General features: G+C 45.2%; 1 protein-coding gene across 4 annotated transcripts in view; it reads right to left on the bottom strand.

Annotated features, from left to right (window-relative positions):
* Positions 1 to 25,697, bottom strand: part of LOC137425115 (uncharacterized) — a 97,710-nt gene that overhangs the window by 36,358 nt on the left and 35,655 nt on the right. For 3 of the 4 annotated variants that reach the window (XM_068113214.2, XM_068113215.2, XM_068113217.2), the window contains 2 exons: positions 18,970 to 19,065; positions 5,986 to 6,129 (listed from right to left, as the gene is read on the bottom strand). In XM_068113214.2, the coding sequence (XP_067969315.2) occupies positions 5,986 to 6,129; positions 18,970 to 19,065 (240 nt within the window). Of the gene's footprint in view, positions 1 to 5,985; positions 6,130 to 18,477; positions 18,585 to 18,969; positions 19,066 to 25,697 lie in introns of those variants that run through there. The other variant, XM_068113216.2, reaches the window with a different exon arrangement.

The raw sequence follows: 25,697 nt of genomic DNA, 5'->3' as shown, positions 1-25,697 counted from the left end.
TGGACCTGTTCGCAAAGGAAGCAGAATACCACAAATCATGCCGTGTCCAGTTCCTGAGGGAGGCTGATGATCAAGATAGGCCCACTGAGGGAGCTCGAGCATTTGCATCTCTGCTTTCATATATCCAGAATGAGGTGCTTGAAAAGCAACGATCTGTGTTAGTTAGTGATTTACTTGGCATGTACAAAGAGGAGTGCACCAGTGTCGGAGGAGATGGGGCAGTCGTCCAGGCCTACACAACTCAAAATCTTATCAGGAAGGTAAAAGACCATTTCAAAGAACAAAAAAAAAAATCGCAATAAAACTGGCGGACCCTCGGAAAGGCAACTTCATCTATGGTTCTGCTCTTCCAGAAGAGGATGTCAAGGCTCACCGTTATGAGGATTCTAAACGGTATGAACAGGATAACAAGTTAAGATGGGCCACTCTCCATCTTAGATCTCTGATTAATTATGCAGCTCCCGAAGACCAAGACCACAAATCCTGCAACAGTCCAAAATTTGAAGGAATGCACCGCAGAGATACCAGTACAGCTGGACCTGTTCTTCAGATGTCTCCTTGGTGGCATGACACCAACTTTCAGTGGTGCACACAAGGTTACAGTCGACCGAAAGGTAACTGCAATGGCATCGGATGCCATTTACAATGTCACTCATGGTACCGTAAAACCATGGAAACACACAGCCATGGGTCTCGGGCTTGCATCCCTCCAAAAAAAAAAAAAAAAAAACAACCTTTAGAGGCCATTTTTCCCCGCAAAGCGGGAGTTGGCCTTTTTCGGGCACCGTGGTTGTTGTTGTTTTTGTTGGTCCCCTTTTTGAAGCAATGTTTTACGGCCGGATGCCCTTCCTGCCGCCAACCCTTTTTGTCGCCTTTTACGACAAACAGGGAATTACCAGTGAACTGGTACTCAATTTCACAGGATCAAAATTTGGGGGTGTCTGGCGGGCACACCCCACCACTGAAAATGCCTGGCAGTGGTCATTCATTATATCAGGGACTATGCCGAACATTTTCCAGTAGGTTTCACAGGGTTAATTCACGAGCTGATCAAGCTCAATTTTGGGTGTGGGGGCATCTGGCGGGACAACCCCCCACTGAAAATGTCTGGCAGTGGTCATTCATGATATCTGGGACTATGCCGAACATTTTCCAGTAGGTTTCACCGGGTTAACTCACGAGCTGATCAAGCTCAATTTTGGAGTACGGCTATGGAAGTCTGGCAGGCACAACCCGCCACTGAAAATGTCTGGCAGTGGCCATTCATGATACCCGGGACTACGCCGAACATTTTCCAGTAGGTTTCATCAGGTTAACTCACAGAGCTGATCTAGCTCAATTTTGGGGACCCTTTCTAATCGCCCTTCTGACCACACCCACCAGAATGTGCCCGGCAAACATCCATTTCCTTTCATCGACATGCACATGGACCATTGCTATATACATGAAAATTGGTTAACTTTACAGCTTCATTGTAACGTACCCATTCGTAAACAAACGGGTACGTTCACGTATAGAAACATCGATCGTGGGTCCGTGGCGAATCTGCATATGGCGATCCGCGAAGTTCACGTTCAGAAAGTAGAAAGCATCACGGCATGTCGTCATTCACTTGAACTCGATATCTCTTTTTTCATTCCAAACAACATATCTCCAATCACAAATTAATCACAAAATAAACTTTTAACAACATTGTTAATGTTTCCTTCATTGTAAAAACTACCAAGTCAACAGTTAAAAGGATTTTGAGCCGATAGGTGTTACGGCCTCGGCAAGATCGATGGAGACAGCGATCTGTTGGCTTATACACCGCCCAAATAGCTATGTGGAATTCTCTCATGTGGAGATTAAACCCACATCGTTTGAACTTTGGCCGAGGTCATTATTTACTTTTAATGATGTTTATATGTGTTGGGCTAGCGGCTAGGGTGCCGGCTTAGGATCCTTGGATCCTGGGTTCGAATCCCGGTCAATCGCTGAATTAACGCCAGGGGGGTTGACTCAGCCTGTCATCCTTCCGAGGTCGGCTAATTTGAGTACCAGTTCACTGGTAATTCCCTGTTTGTCGTTAAAGGCGGCAAAAAGGGTTGGCGTCAGGAAGGGCATCCGGTCGTAAAACATTGCTTCAAAAAAGGAGACCAAAAAACATCAACAACCATGGTTCCTGAAAAAGGCCAACCCCCGCTTTGTGGGGAAAAATGGCCTCTAAAGGTGGTTTTTTTTTTTTTAATGATGTTTATATGTGAATCAAAAAGAAGATAATTGGTTTTGGGTCGTCTTTTCCGCATATCTCGTGGGATTGTGAGTTGGAGAGACGGCCGTGATGGCGGGGAGGGGGTTGGCATTCTCTCAAGCAGGGATTCAACCCATGTCCTTATAAAAGGTCTTTGTCTGAGGTCACCAAGTTCGATCGGTGCAGTGGTGCAGCCGATTGGTGCAGCGTTGCAGCGATCGGTGCAGCCGTTTGTGCGGCACCCGGGAAAATAACGTTATGCGGGAGTCCAAACCTGAAAATGCTGGAGGCCAAAGCTGAAATTTGGAAAACAATATAGCCTATTTTACTCAAGGGGATCCCAGGATTACCCACTCAAAATATCGTTGCGATCGGTTCAGCCGCTTTTGCGGTACCTTCGAATGGATGGACAGACGGACGGACGGACATTTGGTGAATTATAGTAAGATGGTCTGAGAAGCCCATGCAAAGTATCTTCTTCTTCAGCCAATCAGAACTCTGTGTGAAATGCGATCGTGTCAAAAATAGTCGGAATTTTGCCAAATCTATTTTAGTCTTGTGTTAATATACCTCAGCGATTGACAAATCTGAAATTAGAATTTTATTTGAGGTTCAAATTGCCCTGTGAGATCATTTCGTACGTTGCCTGCACATCAGGAACAGTGATAAATAATTAATTGCCCACACTCAGACTCTTCTTCTTCTTTACACATTAACAACTTCTAGCTTCCAGACAGTATATCCAATCATCTTGAAATTTTGCAGAATTGTTACTCTTCATGACTTCGACTGCAGGAAAAGTTTCATGTCGATCAATTCCACCTATGCTTTGATCGGGTTCCCCACCTTGAGTTTTGACGAGAGGGAGGGGGGTCCCCCACGAGGTACTTCGGGCTGTACCCTGCCCATGCGTAGTTGTAATTGTCATGACTCCCTTTTTGAAGCAATGTTTTTATGGCCGGATGCCCTTCATGACGCCAACCCTTTTAGTCGCCTCTTACGACACACAGGGATACGGTGTACCTATTCTAAACCGGGGTGCACACCAGGGTACACACCGATAAAAGCAATGAAGAGTAGAAAAGCGGGAGGGCCGACGGGAGTTGTGGGAGATATATTGAAGGCAGCGGGAAGTTGGGGTGTGAAGAGAATGAGATTTGTAATCTGGTGGCGAAAGAAGGCCACATTCCAGTGGCTGGGGAACTGAGCACCGTCGTCCCTCTATACAAGGGGAAAGGTGACCCTCTGGACTGTGGCTCGTATCGAACGATAAAGTTATTGGAGCACGGAATGAAGGTATTGGAAAGGGTGTTAGAGAGGAGGATAAGGAAGAAAGTGAAGATCGACGAAATGCAGTTTGGATTTATGCCAGGAAGAGGAACGACAGATGCGCTTTTTATTGTAAGGCAGTTGCAGGAGAAGTACATGGAGAAGAGGAAGAAGTTGTTTCTTGGGTTTGTTGATCTAGAGAAAGCATTCGATAGGGTTCCACGCGAAGTAGTGACATGGGCATTGAGGAAGTTAGGAGTGGAGGAATGGTTGATCAGAGTAGTGATGGCAATGTACGAGAGAGCGCGCACAGCGGTAAGGACGAAGGACGGGAACCAGTGGTGAGTTTGAGGTGAAGGTGGGAGTGCATCAGGGGTCGGTACTAAGTCCACTACTATTTGTAGCTGTGATGGAGGTGCTGGCTCGGAATGTAAAGGGAGGGTTTACCGTGGGAGTTGTATGCAGATGATCTGGTGTTGATTGCGGAAAGTATGGATGGACTGAAGGAGAAAATGAACAAGTGGAAGGAATGTATGGAGACAAAAGGCCTGAAGGTGAATATCGGAAAAACAAAGGTGATGGCAAGTGGTAAAGCATGTGGTGAGGTGGAAAGAACTGGGAAGTGGCCGTGTGCTGTGTGCAGGAAGGGTGTCGGAGTGAACTCCATTCAACGTACAATGTGCGCTGAGTGGGTTCCTCAAAAATGTAATGGTCTTAGAGGGTCATTAACCAGTGTGGCAGCTACATTCAAGTGTAAGGTGTGCACAGAGGGAGCTGCAGATGGAGGAAATGTCGAGTTGGATCTTGGAGACGGAGTGAAGCTGGAAGGTGTGAAAACATTTTGCTACCTAGGAGACATGCTGAATGGAGAAGGTGGATCAGACTCAGCAACAGTTGCTCGAGTGGGATGTGCATGGAAGTTTCGGGAACTGAGTGGCGTGCTGACGAGGAGGGGAGTGTCGTTGAAGCTGAAGGGAAAGGTGTATGTTGCATGTGTGAGAGGTGTTATGATTTATGGGAGCGAGACATGGGTAATGAACGTAGAGCAGCAACAAAGGCTGGAAAAGGTGGAAATGCGAATGGTTCGGTGGATGTGCGGAATATCATTGGGAGAGAGGAAGACAAATGATGAATTGGGAAAGATTATGGGAATGGAGACCGTGATGGATGTTGTGAAGTGAAACAGGTTGAGGTCGTTTGGTCATGTGTTGAGGAAGGATGAAAGTGACTGGTTGAGAAGAGTGATGGAAATGAATGTAGAAGGAAGTAGAGGACGGGGAAGACCGAGAAAGACTTGGCTAAAGGTGGTGGAAGAAGAAATGCGGGCAAGGGGGTTAACAAGGGGAGATGCAGAAAATAGGGCAAAATGGAGAAGATCGTCATGGGGCCCACCCCGCTCTCGCAGGGAAAATGGCCTTAAAATGCCTGTTGTTGTTTAGTTGTACTCAAATATCCACATTGCAACTCCTTAGCACAAAAGGCTCATTTGACAGTCACTGTTAACCACTGCATCTATGATGAATTTAGAAAGCTTAACTTTTAAATGTTGTTTCTTCAATGACAACTTAATATTGATTTGAAACGTGTCGAAATAGAGGCGATCTAAAATTGACAAATACGGGGAGGGGGGGGGGGGGGGGGGAGGAGTCATCCCAAAAGTCATCACACCCCACTACAAAAGACATCCCATAATAACATTGACAAACATAATTAAATCACAGGATTTGACAGAATCTCCATATTCTGCAACACTCCATACAGAAGTCAACCTATTCTTTTATATTACAGCACAAACATCGGCATTGGGTTTTGCATTTATTTGTCCCTCTTTTTTTTTTTTTTTACCTCGCAACACGTGGAAGAGTTTCTCAAATCTCATTCATGTCTCTAGGCCTTTATGTCTACTGCAGTCCAATCTGCCTGCATTAGTTGGTGTACCTTAAAGATCCCATGGTATCCTTCGTGAAGACGAGGCGAGCTATTGCCAGCACCAGAATAAATTACAAATTCCTGCCCTAACCAGCAGAGGGCATTGCATCAGCGGCACAGCTGTACCATCCACCAATGATGCGACCCCGCAGCCTTGTGATGCATATGAACGAACAAATGAGTCTACTGCACACTGCCCCCTAATGGTCTTTCCCATTTCTACACCTCCTGAAACCCTGTCCTCCTTTCATCTGCAACTTCTGTCATGCCATGTTGCATCCGTCCATTATCATCCACCTGTTTTTCTTTCATCACGTTTTTATGTTGGCCTGTGTTGTGCTCTTTCATGAACCTGGATAACCATGCTGAAAATACAAATCAACCACCATTTAAAAACATCTTATGTGGTCTAAATAATGAAACTACACACAAAACTGAAGTATTTTTCAATTTTTTTGCAAGTTTCTATTATAAATGAAGTGTTGGAATATAAGAAAACAGTTCCATATAAAACTGCTGTGGCTACAAAAAAAGTTCTGCCTGCAATTTCTCACCATGTTTCTGTCTTTGCCCAGGGAAGCAATAATGTTCACGGTGTGTGACCAGGTTTGGTAGGCCACGAAATAGACCACGGCAAAGCCTGCATTCGAAGATTGTGTCCACCTCACGCAGCAGCAGTTGCCTCAGCTCCTGTGTACCTGTCAAGGTTAAAGAACAAATACAGTGTGATGCCTTTAAGTTGGCTGTTGACAATCTCTTCAACTCCTGCTGACTCTGAATGACCGTCTCCCTCTCTCTGTAAACGGATTCTTTTTGTTTTTAAAACGCTCACTGTTCGTCCTGTCCACTGATATCCAAACTGTAGATGTGATCAGAGAAATGGTGGAGAATGTTTTAATTTTTTTATATTGCTGTGCTGTGATATAATATCATTTAATGGGTTATGTTATAAAATATGAATAGTGGTAGCAACCACTATTTGTTAAGCAAATTTTTACTTTTAATGTTAAGCAAACATTACCTCACTTTTTCAGTTCATCTGCTGTTGTTTAATCTTGATCCATTAGATCTAGAAACAAAACGTTCTCCATTTTAGCTCACCTGGAACGAAGTTCAGGGGAGCTTATGTGATGGCGCGTCGTCCGTCCGTCCGTCAGTGTCAGCCCATCAATCCGTCCGTCCATCATTCATTCCGTCAGTCCATCCGTAAACACTTGAAACTTCTTCTCCGAAACCACTGATGGGGATTGCGACCAAATTTTGCACAAATGATATTTGTTGTGTTGTGACTAAAATTTGTTCACGACATTAAAAATAAATAAATAAATAAAAATCAGGGTCTAAGGGGGTCTACCGGGGGTCAAAATGGATCCAGGTTTGACCCCCCAAAATAGGTATTGGCTTTTTCCTCTGAAACTACACACACTATTTCGATGAAGCTTTACCACAACCATCACCCGTGATGTACCAAAATTTGCTCACGGCTTTAAAAAAAAAAAATCCGCCCCTGTGGAGGTCTACGGGGTGGTTGCCCCCCAAAATCGGTGTTTGCTTTCTTCTCAGAAATGACGCATGCAATTCCGATAAAACTCAACCACAACCTTCATCACCAGTGATGTACTGTTTGTTCAAGACATTTAAAAAATCTGCCCCTTTGGGGATCTACGGGGGGGGGGGAGCGGGGGGTTGCCCCCCAAAATAGGTATTTGCTTTCTTCTCAGAAACTACATCTGGAATTCTGATGAAACTTGACCACAACCTTAATCACCTGTGTTTTACCAAAGTTTCTTCCTGGCATTTAAAAAATTGGGGTCTAAGGTGGTCTATTGGGTGGCATGCCCCCCACAATAGGTATTTGTTTTTTTTCTCAGAACCTACACATACAATTTTGATGAAACGTCACCAAAACCTTCATCATCCGTGTTGTACCAATGTTAGTTCAATGCATAGGGAAAATTGGGGTCTGAGGAGGTACACGGGTGGGAGTTGGGGGTGAGGGGGGGGGGGAGTTATTTTAATAAAGGAAATAAAGTTTATCTGGAAAATAAAGTTTATTTTCTTGAGTTAAGATCATTAAATTTACCTTTGGTACCAATGATGATAAACTTGATCCCAATAATGCAATCGTGATGCTGATGGTGACGATGGAGATGAGTTGCTGGAGATGGAACATACCCATAATGGCGGAATCTTCATTAACCCAAAACACATACATATCTATACATTGCATGGTTCTTGAAAGTATTATGAAGGCAATTTGTGTTTTACAGTCTTAAAGAACATGATTCAATTTAAACAAGAAAAAGAGCAATCAGAGATTGCAAATTCTCGCCAGGATGTATTTTCAGTGTTTTTTTTAAGGCTTTTGTGTTCAAACAAATATGGCGGCCGAACCACGTGAGCGATGACGTCATCTTTTTTTTTTCCTAAACTAATTTATTCCTATATGATGTTCAAGAAATTTAATCTTGATCGGATGAAGATTTATACTTGTCGAATTATGACGTCATAATGGAGGCACCTATGACATCATCATTAGCATATTTTATTCCTCATGGAGAGTACTTTACAATGAGCCATGTCTCAATTTTTTCGATTCAGCCCTTTCGGAGATATAGAGTAGGGTGCACACGGTGCCCCCATATGAGCATATTGCCCTGTCCCTGTTTTTATTTTGTTCCAATCATTAAAATAATAGTCCTAGTCAATTTTTATGAAAATTGGACTCTATTTATGTGTCCCACCATTCACTTGAATATTTCCACAAAAATGGCCATAAGCCGCCATCTATATAATAATAGCGTAAGGACTCGACTTTGTTATCCCTTTTACGCCGCACCCAGTGACCCGATGCCCACGGCACTAATGGATTTACGATCTACGAACCGCGCTCTTTGTTTATCACGTACAGACATACTCGAAAAATCTGAATTAGCTGACGTTGGGGCCCAAAATCATCCGATTAACTGCCGATACGACGCCATCTTACGACGCCATCGTATTGGCGTCTGCTGGGCGAAGGCGAAGCAAGCCGTCCGCTGATTGGACAGTCGAAGGCGACAGCAAGCCGTCCACTGAGTGGACAATCCCAGAGTGGTGCGATGCCGATTCCTATTACGAATCCATTCATTTTTCAAAAGTATATCGTAGCGTTGTCATTTAAGTAGATTGCAATAAATACGTTGTTCATATACGCACTCTTCATTCTCATCTTTCTTCCTAACTCTTACTCGGACAAGCAAATCCCCTATGCCATCCATAATGGTACACTCTATCCATCCACCACATCCTCCCCTCCGTGGATGTTCCACGGGTTTCGGCTAGTTATAACAATATTGTTGTGGATATGAGAATGTTTTTTTTATTTTATTGTTGTGGTAAAATGTTGTTGTAAAAGGTTGTTGTAAAATATCACCCCTCCTCCCTCCGTTTGTGGTTGTATAAAGGTCAAAGGGCGTTCCCGTAGTTAGTCCATAAAACATACATGCAGGACACGATATATCTTTTTTGACAGTTATATCCTTATTATGTGTATTAGTGTAAGGCTGTGTCTTCCATTAATTGAAATACTCCATTGCACCAGTGAAAGAGATAGATTCCCTTCATTCCCACTCCCAACACTTCCATTCCCCCCTTTCCGTCAATTGCAATTCGCATTGCCAACTGCATGTTGGGCGGTTTTCCCTTCATCCGCCATTGACCACGAGGCAGGGTTGGGGGAAGGAAGGCGGGTCCCCACCTCGTCAGAGAGGGGAGGAGTGATCCAGCCCCACTCGACCAACCATGAACAAGGGGTTTGGCTTGAGAGGGCGGGGAGAGAACGTTTGGGGGAGGTTCGCAAAGGTTGAGGGGCGGGGCCTATATAACCCACGGCGGGGGCGTTCCCAGAGGAGATGCACTTTGAGTTGGTCACAAAGAGTCGGTTGCCAGTAGAGGGTCCGTGAAGAGTTGGTCACAAAGAGTTGGTCGTCAAGAAAGAGTCCTGAAGCTTGTGAGGGAAGGAGAGAGAACCCGTCACACCAGAGCTCCACCAAGCGTTCACCTCCACCAAGGCTCCACCAAGCTCCGCGTTGGCTCCACCAAGCGTTCACCTCCACCAAAGCTCCACCAAGCTCCGCGTTGGCTCCACCAAGCGTTCACCCCCACCAAAGCTCCGCCAAGCTCCGCATTGGCTCCACCAAGCGTTCACCTCCAGCCATCCACCTCCTGCCATTCCTGCAATTCCCCGCGTGAGTCAGTGTCTTTTGTTTGTTCTGTCCCTGGGTATTTAATTAAGTCTGTAGGTAAGCTAAAATTTGCACTGTGTCACCTGCGTCTTATGTGTTGTAAATAAACCTTGATTGCTCCTTTTTGCTTGTGTAAATAATAAATCAAATTACTCTTCTGTCCGTCTATTCGTTTTATTCCTTTTCCTCTTGCATTTCGTCGTTTCAGTCTTTTCCCAGATTGGGCAGCTGTGGTGCGATACGGCCAAAGTTCTGGGTGAATCGGGTGAGTCAGGGATCCTGTAACGGTCGCGGCAATACCACCGCTCGGTAAATAACATCTTAAACCGCGATCTGTAACAATATTATGGTAAATAGGCTGTCTTTAATTCCAGCACTAGTATCATTATTTGTTGTTGTTTTTTCTTGAGAGTTCAATGTGAATTGATTTACCTGTGTAAAGTTGTAAATAGAAATGCCAGGGATGAAATGTCCAGACAGTTGCCATGGAAACTGCTGCTAGATTTGGGCTATTTTTAGACATGCACAGTCTAGACATTGTCTAGACATAACAATGCAGTCACAATATGAGCTGATTGACTGATCTGCTCTGTAGCAAGTATATGCATTATGCAGGAACTGATCCTGATGTAGCTGACATGTTTGCCTTTGGCCTGTCATGACACAGATGCTATTACCCAGTTGTAGATATTGACACACATTTGTGATACGTTTGTGTGCGCTGCCAGAATTACTAGCAGAGAGGAAATATTATGGAGGAGGATAAATCATCACAAGATGCTGGTGTTCTTGATATCTGCTCAACTGATGAACTCCAGCATGAATCTACGCCAGGCTCGCCAGCAACTGCAGCAGGATCTAGTAGAATGAAAACAAGAAACTCTTCTGAGATATTTGCACTAGGTCAATCGATCACGGAAGTTGATTCAGAAATAACTGGATCTCGCTTGCCTACAGCACTACAGGTCCTTCGGTGTCTGATATTCCATATACAGGATGGATATTCTACCAACAAAACCAAGTGGGATTGTTCCAAGCTGGTGCTTGCAAAGATTCAGCCTTTTTATGAGAAAGCAAACGTTCCTTTGATATGTGATCGCAAAGCATGTGAAAAGATCTTGAAGCTGCACGATGAGAACTCCAAACTAAGACAAATCCCCAAAAGTCGCCGTGACATGCCAACTGTTTTGAGCATAGTCCATGAACATGAGCAGGATCTTTCCAAAACATTCCCACTCTGGCCGCTTGATGCTGAAGAGAAAATGAAAACTCCTGAGGACATCAAATTCCTGCAGTCCATGAAGACAGATCGTATTGCTAGCTTTGGAGGTTTTGACGCTTCCCTCGCGAAACAGAAACAGAGATCAGAACAACGCAAGCTTCTGGACAGACGAAGGCAAGAAAAGGCAGAAGCTGAGATGGCGGAGTTAACTGCTACAGCAACATTTGAGAGCAGTTCTGATACTGATCCTGGTGACACCGAGGATGGAGTGGATCTCTTGCCAGGAACCTCTATGGATACACATCCGAGAAGAAAACACAGACGAGTGGTACATTCTGGGACAGAGGCTTTCATACCTAATAACATCATGAAATCCCCCAAAATGGTTGCACTTGCTACCAGAATGAAGATGACTCCATCACAACAGGCTGGTTTCACTGAGGCATTCGTCCAGGAAGCTGGAGGGGATGTGTCCAAAGTATATACATCGTATGCTGTGGCTGATAAATCCAGGCGAGAAATCGGAAAGCAAATAGCTGAAAGTTACCAGGAGAAGTGGGATGTTCCACAGTTTGCTTCTCTTCACTGGGATGGCAAGCTGCTTCCCTCGCTCACAAATAAATATGAAAATGAGGAGCGGCTGACTGTGGCGGTTGGAGATGTGACAGACATCAAGGTTCTTGGTGTGCCTGCTTACAAACCTGGAACTGATAAAAAAAATCTGGAGAAATCATTTCAAAGCTCACATTTGATTTGCTGTGCAGTTGGAACTGCACAGACTCCATTTGCAACATGGTGTTTGATACGACCGCTAGCAACACAGGGCATGTGTCCGCAGCATGCATTCAGATACAGGAAACCCTAGAACGTATTTTGTGGTCTGGTTGTCGGCATCACGTAGGAGAAGTCATTCTTACGCACGTGTTTGAGGATCTCAAGATCGAGACATCCAAGTCTCTAGATGTCATGCTGTTCACTCGTCTCAGGAAAAATTGGAACTTGGTTCCCCATGAGAGCGATCAGCCACTGCACCGAATACAGTTAGTGTCATTTCCCGAGGAAGGTAAAGATCCAATTGATGAATGGCGTGCAGAAACCTTGCAACTCGTGACATCACAAGTTGACCAGAAACGGGACGACTACAAAGAATTTCTACAGCTGTGTGCAGTCTATCTCGATCCTGACTACCCTACTACAACATTTCAGCGTCCTGGTGCCTTACACGAAGCTAGGTGGATGGCGAAATTGATCTACTGTTTGAAAATCTGCCTGTTTGAGACACAAATCCAGGATCTCCCATCTGGAACAATAACAGCCAAGCACCAGGGAAAGAAGCTCACAGAATTCGTCACCTTTGCAACACTCGTCTATTCCACTTGGTGGATGCAATGCTCCATCAGTGTAGATGCACCATGGAATGACCTCCTCCTGTACAAGAAGCTGCTACGGTATCAGGAACTCAACACCATAGTGGCCAGTAGCGCACTGAAGGCGTTCAGTCGACACCTGTGGTACCTTACCGGAGAGCTAATACCACTGGCACTATTCAGCAGTAACACCCCAGCTCATGAGTGTCGCCTACTTGCAGACCAACTGCTCCAAAAAAGACCTGACACACCGCGCCAGCTTCCTGAGAATCGTTTCGGAACAGGCTTCGGCAAACCAAGGTTCCCAACAGAAGTCAATCTCGGCTCAAAACTTGCTGACTTTGTCACCGAAGATTCATGGTTTTTCTTCCATGTTCTGAAGCTGGAAGCAGGGTTCCTGTCCCTGGATGTTTCCGAGTGGCCTGAATCAGAATTCTACAAGAATGCCTTGATCAATGTTGGAGCAATCAATGTAGTGAATGATTCAGCAGAACGAGGCGTGAAGCTGAGCTCTGACTTCTTGGCAGCTGCTCGCGGTGAAGAGCACTATCAGAATGTTCTCCAAGTTGTTGAAGAGAACAGAAAGATGAGGCCCAATCTGAGAAAAAGGACAACTGAACCAGATGATAAAAGTCAGGTACAATAAAGACATTGTTGGACCAAAAGTCATAAGCAGCTGATTCATGAGTTTGTTGCCTTTCTGTTTTGTGTATGTTAGCCAAATTGGCCATTATGTTCAATTAATACATTGTTGAATACATGTGTGAACTTGTGAAGGAATATAAAATGTACTTTATATCAATATCTGAACTATGTCTGTCATGCATTAATATTTTCTGTCGATGTTTGCTAACAAAATCAATCCCTACATGTCCTTTGTATGTATACCACCTATTTCTGTAAGCGTTTATTGCCGTTTATTTGTTTTTGCCAGTGAATATTCAAAGCAGTGGTGGGACACATAAATAGTTTCCAATCTTCTTGAAAGTTTGCCTGGCTTTCTTATTTTGGTATAGGAATACAATGAGACCAGGGACAGATTGATTCTATAAATATATATTTTTTAAAGGGGCACCGTGTGCACCCTAATATAGAGGTGCAAAGTTTTTCGGTTTTTACAGGATGGCGGCCGAACCACGTGACCGATGACGTCATCATTATTGTTTTTTTTCCCCACCAGTTTATGCCGTCATGGCGCTCAAGAAATTTCATCTTGATTGGATGAAGTTTTGTACTTGTTGAATTATGACATCATAATGGAGGCACCTATGACATCATCATTAGCATATTTTATTCCCCATGGAGAGTTCTTTACAATGAGCCATGTCTCAATTTTTTCAATTAAGCCCTTTCGGAGATATAGAGGTGCATAGTTTTTCCAGGATGGCGGCCGAACCACATGACCGATGACGTCATCATTGTCCCTAAAAAATTATACAGGTGGAGTTGCACCTATGGTGCAAATTTCCTGTCAATCGGACCAACGGTTGCAGAGAAAATCATATTTATTCTGTGCGGACAAACAGACAGACAAGACAGACAGACAGACAGGCAGACAAACGGACTCAAATGCAATACCCTCTCCTCTGGCGAGGGTAACAAGAGCGAGAATTGCTTTGCAATACATGTCCTGTATGAGTGTCAATTAATGTTTTTTCATATGATTAAGCCCACTTTTCGCTTTCCGTGATGACACTTCGGACAAACCTAGTGGTTGATTCAAGCTATTTTGCTCAATGGTTTTCATTCTTTATGTCGAAACACAATTATATGGCAATCTTCTACTGAAATTTTAGACATTTTGTTTTAAGCTAACAGTTAATCCTGATAGATCTGTGTTCTGCAGTACGTAAAGTAGGCTCTTAGCTTCATGGATGCGTAGAGAAGAACAGCTGATGTTAATGATGAGGAACACCTAACAAAGTCATCAATTGGATTTGACTCGTAAATTCAATGGATTACCTGAAACAACATTTCATATTAACTGCTCACGTATGCTTTGTTGTGATCAAGTTTTTGAAGATTTGATAAATGTGAATTAAATGAAGATTGACAAACAACAAGTTTGGTTTCTTGTCACCCCAACAAAAACAAATGAATTGTGATGCAAAAAGCGATGACAAATGAATGAATCACGATGCTTATAAACGCCAGCACTTACATTCAAGGTACACCATCCCGATGCCAAATAAATAAATAAATAACATCCTCCAGGGCGCAACATTGCCAGAGCGCCCGGCGATGCGGTCGTGCAGCACATAGAGATGGATTTGGAAGGAAGCGGTGTACAATAAGTGATTGATTAATTGCACAATTAAACTAAATTGGCTAATGGCATACCTAAAGCACCACCGTTTCATATGAATCTCTAAGTTTTTGGAAATTAATTAATTAATGAATAGAATAATTAATCAATTAATTGAAATAATCAATAAAACAAAAATACACAAGCACCAAATCACTTAGTCAGTGTCGTGTCCAAATATCAGCTCTCTATCTCAAAAGGTGCCTGAGATATTGCCCAGATGAGAAAGAAAATAAATAAGTAGTAAATAAATCAATAATTAAGTAATTAAACAATCGATTAATCAAAAAAATAAAAACAACGTTTTTTACCAAAGCACTTGCTCATTAGTGTGCCCAAATTTCAGCTTCCTAGCTCAAAATATGGCTGAGATATTGCCTCGACAAACAAAGAAGAAAAAAAAATGGTAGTGAAAAGTGAGTACTCCCTTTCGGCGGGCATAATCAATGGGCCCCCTTTGGCGCCCCGCGATGCCGCCATGCAGCACATGGAGACAGAATTGGGAGGGAGCGGTGTTCAATAAGAGATCAATTGCACATTTAAAATAAATCAATAATAATCGTAAAATAATTAAATTCTCAATCAATTGGATAATAGCAGAACTAAACTACGAGTGTTTCATCCGAATCTGTAACATTTTGAAAATTAATCAAACAGTTAATCAAAATAAAGAAGCAATTGATTAATCAATAATAAAATAATCAATACATCAAAAATACCCCTGTATAGCCAAAGCATTTGGTTCCTGTCTTGTGCAAATATCAGTTTCCTATCTCAAAAGGTGCTTGAGATATTGCCCAGATGAGAAACAAAATAAATAAGTACTTAATAAATCGATAATATTGAAGTAATTAATCAATGAATCAAAAAAAAAAAAGTTTTTGCCAAAGCATATGCTCACTATTGTACCCAAATTTCAGCTTCCTAGCTCAAAGGATAGCTGAGATATTGCCTGGAAAAACAAACAAACAAGAACAGCACTCAGTAGAGAGCATACCTCTACCTGGTTGGCCATATCACTCAATGGTGACCAATGACTTAAAATATACTACGAGCTGGATCCAGATCCAGATCTTCACCAAAATTGAATTGATTCTTCCTTGTCACACACACACACAACCTGTCCAACAAGTTTCATCCAAATATATCCATAACTTTTTGAGATATCCTCCTCTGTATCGTTTTTGGCCCTATCTCCCAATGGTGAAGAATCACTTTAAAATTTTAGTAGCCGGATCCAAATCCGGCTCTTCACCACAATCTAATCATTTCGTTCTTGTCACATACGCTACATCTCTGCCAAATTTAGTCCGAATCCGTCCACAACTTTTGTGAAAACATAACCTGCATCCACCTTTGTTGGTGGAGGTAACAAGAAATATGTCAAGCATAGCACGATACTTGTAAAATCCCTAAAATAAGTAGTTGGCATATGATGACCTCAAAAGTAATTGGTGGTTGAATTCAGTGACCTGGTATGCAAATCCTCTTAAAATTTCAAGTCAATCAGATGAAAATCGAGGATTTTAGAAATCTGGCCGATGTTGACCTTTTTGCCTGAGGTGACCTCAAAAATAGTTTGTGGTTGAATTCAGTGACCAGATATGCAAATTATCTTCTTCTTTTTTGTATACAGAATCGAGGCTCGTGTAAGAGCTAACACATTGAACATGAAAACATGCACAGACACATAAAACATGCAATGAAGGGAGCGGGAGGAGGAGAGAGGGAAGCACACAAGCACAACAACAGAAGAGAACAGGGACGTCGGTGGATCTGTGGAAGGGAGAGGGCTGGGGGAGGAGGGAGGGATACACGGTATAAAGCAAATGAACACGTCTAGGAATTTCAGGAAAGAAGTTGGGGATTTAAATAGGCGGATTTGGGGTGTTTTAACGGGGGTAGAAAAGATCAAGGTTTTGGATGGGGGAAGATAAGAGATGGTGGTGATCAGCTGTTTTAAAGACCTGGAGGAAGGAGAGGGATTGAAGAGAGTGTCGGAGTTTGTTCCAGAGGCAGGAGAAAAGAGGAATAAAGGAGTGAAGGTGAGCAGAGTCTCGATTTTGGCAGTTTCACCAGAAGAAGGTTGCTGGTAGATCTTGTGCATCCTGCAGGAATATTTGGGGGACAGAACAGACAGAGCAGCAGGGGAAAGGCCAGAGAGGAGTCAGTACAAGACAGAAAGACCACCTACCTGCCTGCGGTGAGAGAGAGAAAGGCCCACAGTGTCAGCTTCATCGTGGGAGATTCCAATGATTCTGAATGCTTTGGTTTCAACCGTGTGAAGCCGAGGTAGGTGTGAGGCAGGAGCACCAGCCCAGAGGGGAGAGCAGCATTCCATTGAGCTGCGGATGAAAGCTTTGTATGTGGTGAGGAGCTCAGAAGTGCCCAGAAAGGACATCGCACGACGGAGGATGCCCAGTCGGCGACTGGCTTTGGAGGCCAGCTTGGAAATGTGGTTTTCCCGGGAAAGATCATGGCAGATAGTGGGACCCAAAAGCTTGAGTGACAGAACTTCTTCAAGAGGATTGTTCAGAAAGTATATCGGAGGGTTGTCCAGACGGTTTTTCCGGAGAGACAAAGTGAGAGTGTGAGATTTGTCAGGATTGAAAAACATGTTCCACTTGTTTGACCAGTTTGTGATATTGTCCAGGTCTGCAGAGAGTGAAGAGGCTGCTGCCTGCCGATCTGAGGGTTGGGATATGGAGCGGCAGAGAGTGGAGTCATCATAAAAGAGATAGAGAATTTTCCAGAGTCGGAGAGATCATTAATGAAGACCAGAAAAAGCACAGGGCCCAGAACACTGCCTTGAGGAACTCCAGCCTGAACAGGAATGGGAGAAGAGAATTAAATTCAGGGCCACACGTTGACTGCGACCAGAAAGGAAGTCAGCGAGCCATGCGTGGAGGTTTCCCTGGACACCATACGAGGAGAGTTTGGTGAGCAGGGCAGGGTGCCAGACCATATCGAAGTCACGAGATATGTCAAGGGAGACAGCTCTGATTTCCTGTTTTGCATTGAGGACCTTCATCCATTGTTGAGACAGCAGAAGCAGCATGTCCAGAGTAGAATGACCTGGTCTGTATCCAAACTGATGATCTGAGATAAAACCATTGGAGAAGAGGAAGGATTTGATGTCATAAGCGATGATCGATTCCATGACCTTGCTGATTTATTGGGAGCAGGCTGATTGGTCTGTAGTTGCAAGGATCTGTTTTTGCACCTTTCTTGTGTAAAGCGGTTCTTCAAATTATAAGTCAATCGGATGAAAATTGATGATTTTAGAAATTTGACAAAGTTGCTGACCCTTGGCCTATGTTGACCTTTAGACCCCAAAAACAATAGGCTTCTTGCTTATAACCAACTCTACGATTTGGTGAAGTTTCGTGAAGATCGGTTGAAAAGTGTGACCTGTAGGCGACTGACATACAAATAGACAGATGAACAAACAGACAAACAGACAGACAGACAGACAGACAGACAGACAAACAGAAAATACACAAGACCAACCAATATACTTGGGGAAGAAAAAAATAATAATAATAATAAGATTTTCGCAAGTAAACAAACAAGAAACATGTCGTGCATGGCACGATACTTGCGAAATCCCTAAAATAAGTTGTTGTCCTATGATGACCTCAAAAAATAGTTGGTGGTTGAATTCAGTGACCAGATATGCAAATCCTCTTAAAATTTCAAGTCAATCAGATGAAAGGTGAGGATTTTAGAAATTTGACAAAGTTTCTGACCTTTGGCCTATGTTGACCTATTGACCTTTTGACCCCAACAACAATAGTCTTCTTGCTTATGACAAACTTTACCATTTGGTGAAGTTTCGTGAAGATCGGTTGAAAATTGTGACCTGTAGGTGACTGACATACAGACAAACAGACAGAATAACGCACAAGCCCAACCAATATACATACTTGGAAAAAATCTTCGATTTTCGCAAGTAACAAAGAAGAAAGCAAGAAAACAAATGGAGTGAAAGCTGAGCCCCCTTCGTTGCCCGGTGATGGAAGTCATGCAGCGCCTGGAGATGAAATAGGAAAGGAGCGGTGTACAAAAACTAATGGAGGCTTTGAGTAAATTGTTGTTGCTCACAACATCCAAATATTGTTAGTCCTGAATGTGTCTCAGTCTTTTGCGTTTGACACAGTCTGTTATCCTGCCTATCTTGCCAACCTATCTGCTTGAAGCAGAGAAGGCCACCTTCATTCCTGGATTTCTGACTTCCTTCACTCACACAATGTGACCAACAATTGATCTATGTTCAGGTTGGGTATGCATCAATCCATGGAATGTGTAATAAATATTTAATCCAATGCATAAAGCGAAAGATTAGCATGCACAAATAAATTTTGCATTAAAAATTCAACACAAATGTTTTTTGACTGCTGATTGCCTTGTGCTCTTACCTGAACGGAAGCACTCGATGATCTGCTGTATGCCAGGCTTTGATGTTGACTGCTGCTTCTGCAAGAGAGGTGGATCACCCAACTCCATCGGGTAGTCTGGCAAAATAAGAAATAGAACAAAACGTTTCAAAAGAAAATCACATATGTATACAGTGTATATGTGTATATATATATATATATATATATATATTGTTACGGACACGGTTTTTTGGATGTTATTTTACCGAGCGGTGGTGTATTTAACCGCGTCCGAACAGTTACTCCCCGATTAGAACCCGATTCCAACCGAACGTTGACTAATCGCGCTACAGATATTCAATTTGGAAACCTCTAAAACGACCGAAAGAGAAGAAGAGAGAAGAAAGACAGAGTTTGGAGGAAGAACATATTTATTATACACACACAAGCAATATTTTAGAGCGACCAATATTATTTACAGCAATAGATGGAAAAGAGCAGTCACACAGTGCATTGTTAACTTATTCTATTTCATTTACTTAATCCCCAAGACAAACGAGTAGGACAGGACGTTCACACTCACACGGTGGATATTGCAGGCAGGTAATGGCTCGAGGTTGATTGCTTGAGAGGAAGGCAAAGACGGAGGCCGCAGCACCCCTCGCGGTTTTGGCGGGAAAACCTCCGTCGCGTATCCGCGGCCGTCACGCGCTGGCTCGGCACACCTGCTCCTTTTCCTGGGGTGGAGCCGTCTCCCTCCGTTCAGCGCGTCTCTCCAACGACAGGGGGGTATTGCAGGCAGGCAGGTAGGTAGGTAGGTAGGTAGGGCTTGCGGTGGATTGCGCTCCTCTTCCAGGTCATCCCCCAGCGTATCTCTCAAGGCCTCTCTTTGGTGCAGCCTCGTTGCTCCTCTCCAGTCATCTCTCATCTGGACTCCTAAAGCAGTCCCCTGCAGTCGCTTTTATCACCTCCGGCGGAATTAAGCCGCCGGCTCCGAGGGCACGCCTACCGGGTCACTCACCGCGGTGTTGATTGGCTGTTAGGGCCGGTTCACTCCTGCCCTCTTCTGACGAGGTGGAGCCACGCCTTTCTTCTCCAACCTTACCTCGTGGCCAATGGTGGTTGAAGAGAAAAACCGACCAAAATGCGGAAGGCAAATGGAAGGGAGGTTTTGGGGAAATTGGAAGGGCCTACGCTTATTTTGTTTGATACAATGCAAAGTCAATCTAGTGGAAAACACATACTTAGCCTACATGGAATAAGGAAATACACTATTTAAAAGATATATCGTGACCTGCGTGTATGTTCTATGAAATTAATTAGGAGGACGGCTGCGACCATTATTTACATTACCAGGATGTTACCATACCAAAACCATACTCTTCACATCCGTTACCCTTCCTCCAAAATTGTTACACTCCTCAAAACCCGTTACACTTCCCAAAACCCGTTACACTTCTCCAAAATCGTTACACTGCACCCTCCTTTCTTCAGGCACGTCCTCGGGCCTACTAGACTTAACTGAGTGTGACATGTAGGTGTAATTCCCTCTACAATTAACCTGACCCTGAGTGTGACAATTTTAAAACACAAATAAGTATGTCCCCCTATTGCATTGCATCCTGTCTAACAGACTCAAGCCCACAGCTAACCGAATTACGGAATTATTCTGAAACTATACATTTACGGTGGGGAGCATTATTTACAATGACGTGATTTCTTATTTACAACGCAACCCAGGACCTGTGTGTTTTTTTCTTTTCTTTTTAGGGAACAAGAGAAAGAAATTCCTGTTGGGAGGGAGGAGACAGCACGCATTGCATCGATGCACCAGTACCAATACCACCAAAGCACCCAAAAGCACCCAAACACCACAAAGCACCCAAAAACACCATCCGGTGCGGTTACCATGGTTCATAATAAACACAACAAAACAACTGGTGGTGGTCTTCTCCTTCTCTGCTGGGCCGATGTTCTTCCCGACGTCTTCTGGCTTCATGCGGCCTATTTGGACATACTAAAAAAAAAGCACAACTTGTGTCCATTTTTATTTAGGGCCTCAGGGGCCAACTAAGGGTGGTCCACCTGTCTGGCATAGGTGCCACCTTACCGAGGTCCGCAAGCAAGATTCCCTGGCCACTATGGCCGGTCTCCAACAGAGGTGCTCTGCCCCAGAACCTGGGGTCCATCAAGTGGTACTTGGCCGCCGAACAGCGGTCCATAAAGTGGTACATCAACGCAATGCGTGCTGGTTCTGGGAATCTCGGGCGCACAATGGCCACCTCACGCACGCTCCTCTCGGCACCCAATGGCGCACAGGTCATGTGGGAGACAAAAGAAAGACAATTGAGCGAGGGGTAAGGTCACAAGGGTACACGTCAAACAAGGCAATGCAAGGTGAAATGCGTACGGAGGGCGAAGTGAGAAAGCTCGTCCCTACCGTACGTCACCCCCTTGTCACCTACCCTACCCTTGTTCTCACCCCATATGTACAAAAATCTACACATTTACAAATTCGTCACTACTGTCACGTCTTCCCCATATTTCCCCTATACCAAATTCGTCCCCACAATCCCTTTACTTCAAAATTTGCCATCACCAAGTTCATCATCAATCCTCATAAGGAGGCAGAGATGGAACATCAAAGCACAATGTCACACCCACGTCATGATGCGTCTCACAATCCAAACATTTGCATAGTAAAAAAATAATCAAACATGGCATGGTGTGGAGTACCTGTCACCTCAGGTGAGTGGATGCAGATGGTGTGAGGAGATCCTTCATCCTAACTATCCTCTAAATGATTTTAACACACTTTACACTACCCGGGGTCTTTCCCTGCCAATTCATTGGCCAACTTACACTATGGGTTCTAATAACCAATTCCCATTGGCCAAACTGTGGTGCTCCTCAATTTTGGGGTCTCACTCCCCCGATTCATCTCCCGGTGCTCTAGCACAATTTCTGGGCTGCGACGTGTACCTCTCCCAACAGGTCTACCCACCTGCACACCTCCACCACTGTAGTTGCCACCCGAGCTTACCTAGCTCCTCACCCTAACCTATCTAACTGGGGGCAGCCCCTCTCCTGGCTCTGTCACCCCTTGGTGCCCTCTGGCACTGGGCTACCCGGGTCCGTCCTCCGGATCCTCGGGCCCCATCCACACAACTACTACCGGCTCCCAGAGCCCACCTGCGGCCTCACCTGGCCGACATCCTTACAGTGGTGGAGTGCCCAAACCAACTACACACACTAACAGGCTACACGCCCAGCCATTTCCACAACACCAACGCACCCATCCACATACCATTCTGTCACCCGCACCACAGATGCCAATATCCAACTACAATTTACCTATACCCTCTACCTAACACTTACACTACCCGCCCCGGGTATCCGTGATGGGGGTCCACTCTTCCCCCATTCACACCTTCGCACCATCCACTCCACTCCACAATTTCCACCATACTCACTCCACGACCATCCATTTCACTACTCCATACCATTTATTCCATACAACCATTTATTCCACACACCTGTCCTCCATTCACCTGTCGTTGCACACCTGTGCAATCATACCTGGTGCCACCTGCACCCTCCTTTCTTCCTGGACCCTTTGGTCAACACAACACGCAATCACCACTACTCCCTCATACACTGCTCCATCCACCTGTTCAGTTGCACACCTGTGCAATCACACCTGTTCAATCACTCCCACACACGGCATCATCTCAGCTAACTCCTCCCCTCTGAAACTTGCGCTTCCCAGTCGTCCCTTTAAACTATTGCGCTCCCACGTCATTATAATCCACACTAATCTACCTGCGTCCCCACTACAGGTATCAGTCACTAACTAAACTTAACGTCACCTAATGTCAATCTCTTCTCGATCCCTATCATTATCCAAGCCCTCCCTGGCTCGTTTTCACTGCCATAAACCCCATAATCTATAGCGCATTTGCCCCCACCTGTGAGGGATGGTGGATTTGCCATCCCACCACATCGGGGGTCTCTCACTACCAATTTCGCTCATCCAAATCCAACAATTCAAAAATTTTCCATTTACTGCCAATTCTATTCACTTTTCTAAATTTCGTTTCAAATCACTACTATCACTATCACCATCACCCGTCTACTTATTACATCCTCTCGGTGCGCCAATTCACATCACCCGTCTACTTATTACATCCTCTCGGTGCGCCAATTCACATCTACAGCCCGGCTTCGTACAGCCGAGCACTGAACGCGGATTCTTTTGTGCTGGCGGCTGGATGCGTCCCGCATTCGGGGCCGGGGCGGGGGCTTACCCAGGCCGAGATCCCATGCACCACTTCGGCGTGGAGCCATCCAATGTCCCGATCTCGACCTGCCGGCACGTCTCAATAGAAAGTGGTCGCCATGACGACCCTTCCTATCGAGCTGCCCGCTCCGCCTTGTGGAGCCCGGACGCGGCCGCTCCACGCGAGGCCCAGCGTGGATCGCGCACGGCGGTCCTTTCGAACCCGCCGTGGCTCGGATCTCCGCTGGTTCTCGCGGCACGCGAAGCCCGGCACGCACCGAGGGCCCGATCCGGCTAAAAGTCGACCTAACCTTTAACCCGGTTACCGTCGACGCTTCACCTGCAGGCTTACATGCATACGCTACCTCTTTCTTGCTCATACATGCAGCCGTTCCCATTCTCCTCGTACCTTTTCTTTCACACCTCGGTACACTCACTCCGCTCACCGACTTGGTCACACACCTGACCACCGAACACTTTGGCACACATTCGTTGCTCGCACACCTCACCAATACACCGCTTCGCGCCCCTTTCTCGGTCACCTCCTTTGTGACGATCACAGGTGTGCTCTCACCCGCACACCCAACCACGTGTCTCACTACCAATTCCAGCGTGCATTCCCACTCACGCTCTACCATTCCAGGTGTGCATCCTTCCATCCCAGGTGTACATCCTCGCTCACCTATCACAACCAGCTCACGCTCCGTTTCACTCTCACTACTCTCACCTCCACTCTCAGTCGCGCACTCACCCTTACTCTTGACAGCATGCGCTTTCCCCATGCACCCGTCCGTTACACACCTTTCTCGCGCATCCTCCCGCGCACACTTCTTCGTTACTTCCTCCGTAACACTCACCACAGGCATGCATTCTCCCTTACTCTTGACAGCATGCGCTTTCCCCATGCACCCGTCCGTTACACACCTTTCTCGCGCGTCCTCCCGCGCACTCTTTTTCGTTACTTCCTCCGTAACACTCACCACACCGCGCTTCCCTGTGCTCCCTCGCACACGCGCTTTGACCAATTCACTCTTGACGGCACACTCACTCCTCGGCGTGCACTTTTTCCTCACACACCCCATGGTCGGACATTCTCGCACACCCCTTTTTTCGCACACCTGTCCTGTCACACACCTCACCAACGGCCTTTCACGAACACCCGGATCCAAACCAATCCCCAAGCCGACTGAATCTCCCCTCACATCATGTACATTGCCACTCACCTCCGTACCTCGTCGCACCTTCTCTGCCACCTGCAAACTTTTTATTTGGTTAGTGAGCACCGCATCATGATTTGAACACAGACCTTGTACACATTCCATCACTTCCTCCTTTATCTCCCTCTTAGTTTCTGTCCGTCCCTTCTTAATTTCACTCACCTCTTCTCCCACTTCCTCTAGTTTTTGTTTAACCTCTTTTATTTCTCGGTGCGTCCCCTCAAGTTCGTCCTCTAAGGCTACCGTGACCGTCTCTATGTGCATCCTCACCTGCCGGTCCTTTGTCTCCATTATCTCTGTCACCTCCTCCACCCTCATTGTCAGTTCCTCCCGTACCATCTGACATTGCCTCTGCGTCGCTATTAATTCGTTTTTAATTTCTTTTTGTGTCGCCTTTAACCCTCCTAGTACCGCAGTGTTCTTTTGAACCTGCTCCACTAACTTAGTTTGTCCCTCTGTCAGCTGCTCCACCTCCTCCGTCAGATCTTCTATTCCCCCTTGTAACTTTGCCGTATTATTTCTCACCTCTTTCTCGATACGCTTTTCGCCTCGCTTTACCTCCTCGCGTAGCCCCGAGACCTCCTCACTCATCCCTCTTCGTATTTCCTCCATCTGGTTCCCCATCTGTTCGATTTCCCGGGCGGATTGTTCCCCCATTTCCCGCAATTTGTCCTCCATCCTATTTTCTAACCCCATTAACCCATTTTTCACCCCCTCTAACTGATTCTCTTGAGCGGCCATTCTGTTTTCTACCCCCATTAACCCATTTTTTACTTCTTTTATCCCGTTGTCTAACTCCTCAAAATTATTGTCTAACTTCCCAATTTTCTTGTCTAACTCCTCAAAATTATTGTCTAACTTCTCACTGGTACCCCTCGCTTCGTCCCTCATTACCCCCATCATTCTGCTTTCCATTTTCGCACTATCAGCCCTTGCTTCGTCCCTCATTTTGTCCATAAGGGCACCGATTTGTAGCAACAAAAGGTCCGAATCCAACGGCGGCGCTGCTACTGTCGCGGGCGTGGCAAAATTTTGTGCCGCTACACCCACGTGCGCGAGGACGCCATTTTGCACGCCTGCTACTCCCTCAACCGCCTCCTCATTGCTCTCCTCCTCCCTTTCTTCCACATACATTTCCCCTGGTTCCTGGGTTACCCCTAACCCGTCTATCTCCCCCACCGACATCCGATCGCCTTGATTGTCCATGGCGCGATCTCAAAATTCGGGTTTTATAAAACAACACAATTTTGGCAGCTCGTAATTTTGACCAAGAT

Source organism: Myxine glutinosa, chromosome 4 (genome assembly GCF_964187855.1).
Source record: "Myxine glutinosa chromosome 4, kmMyxGlut1.1, whole genome shotgun sequence".
Classification (NCBI taxonomy): domain Eukaryota; kingdom Metazoa; phylum Chordata; class Myxini; order Myxiniformes; family Myxinidae; genus Myxine; species Myxine glutinosa.
Note: the sequence above shows the minus strand (reverse complement) of the source record. Positions and strands in the feature narration are given on the sequence as shown.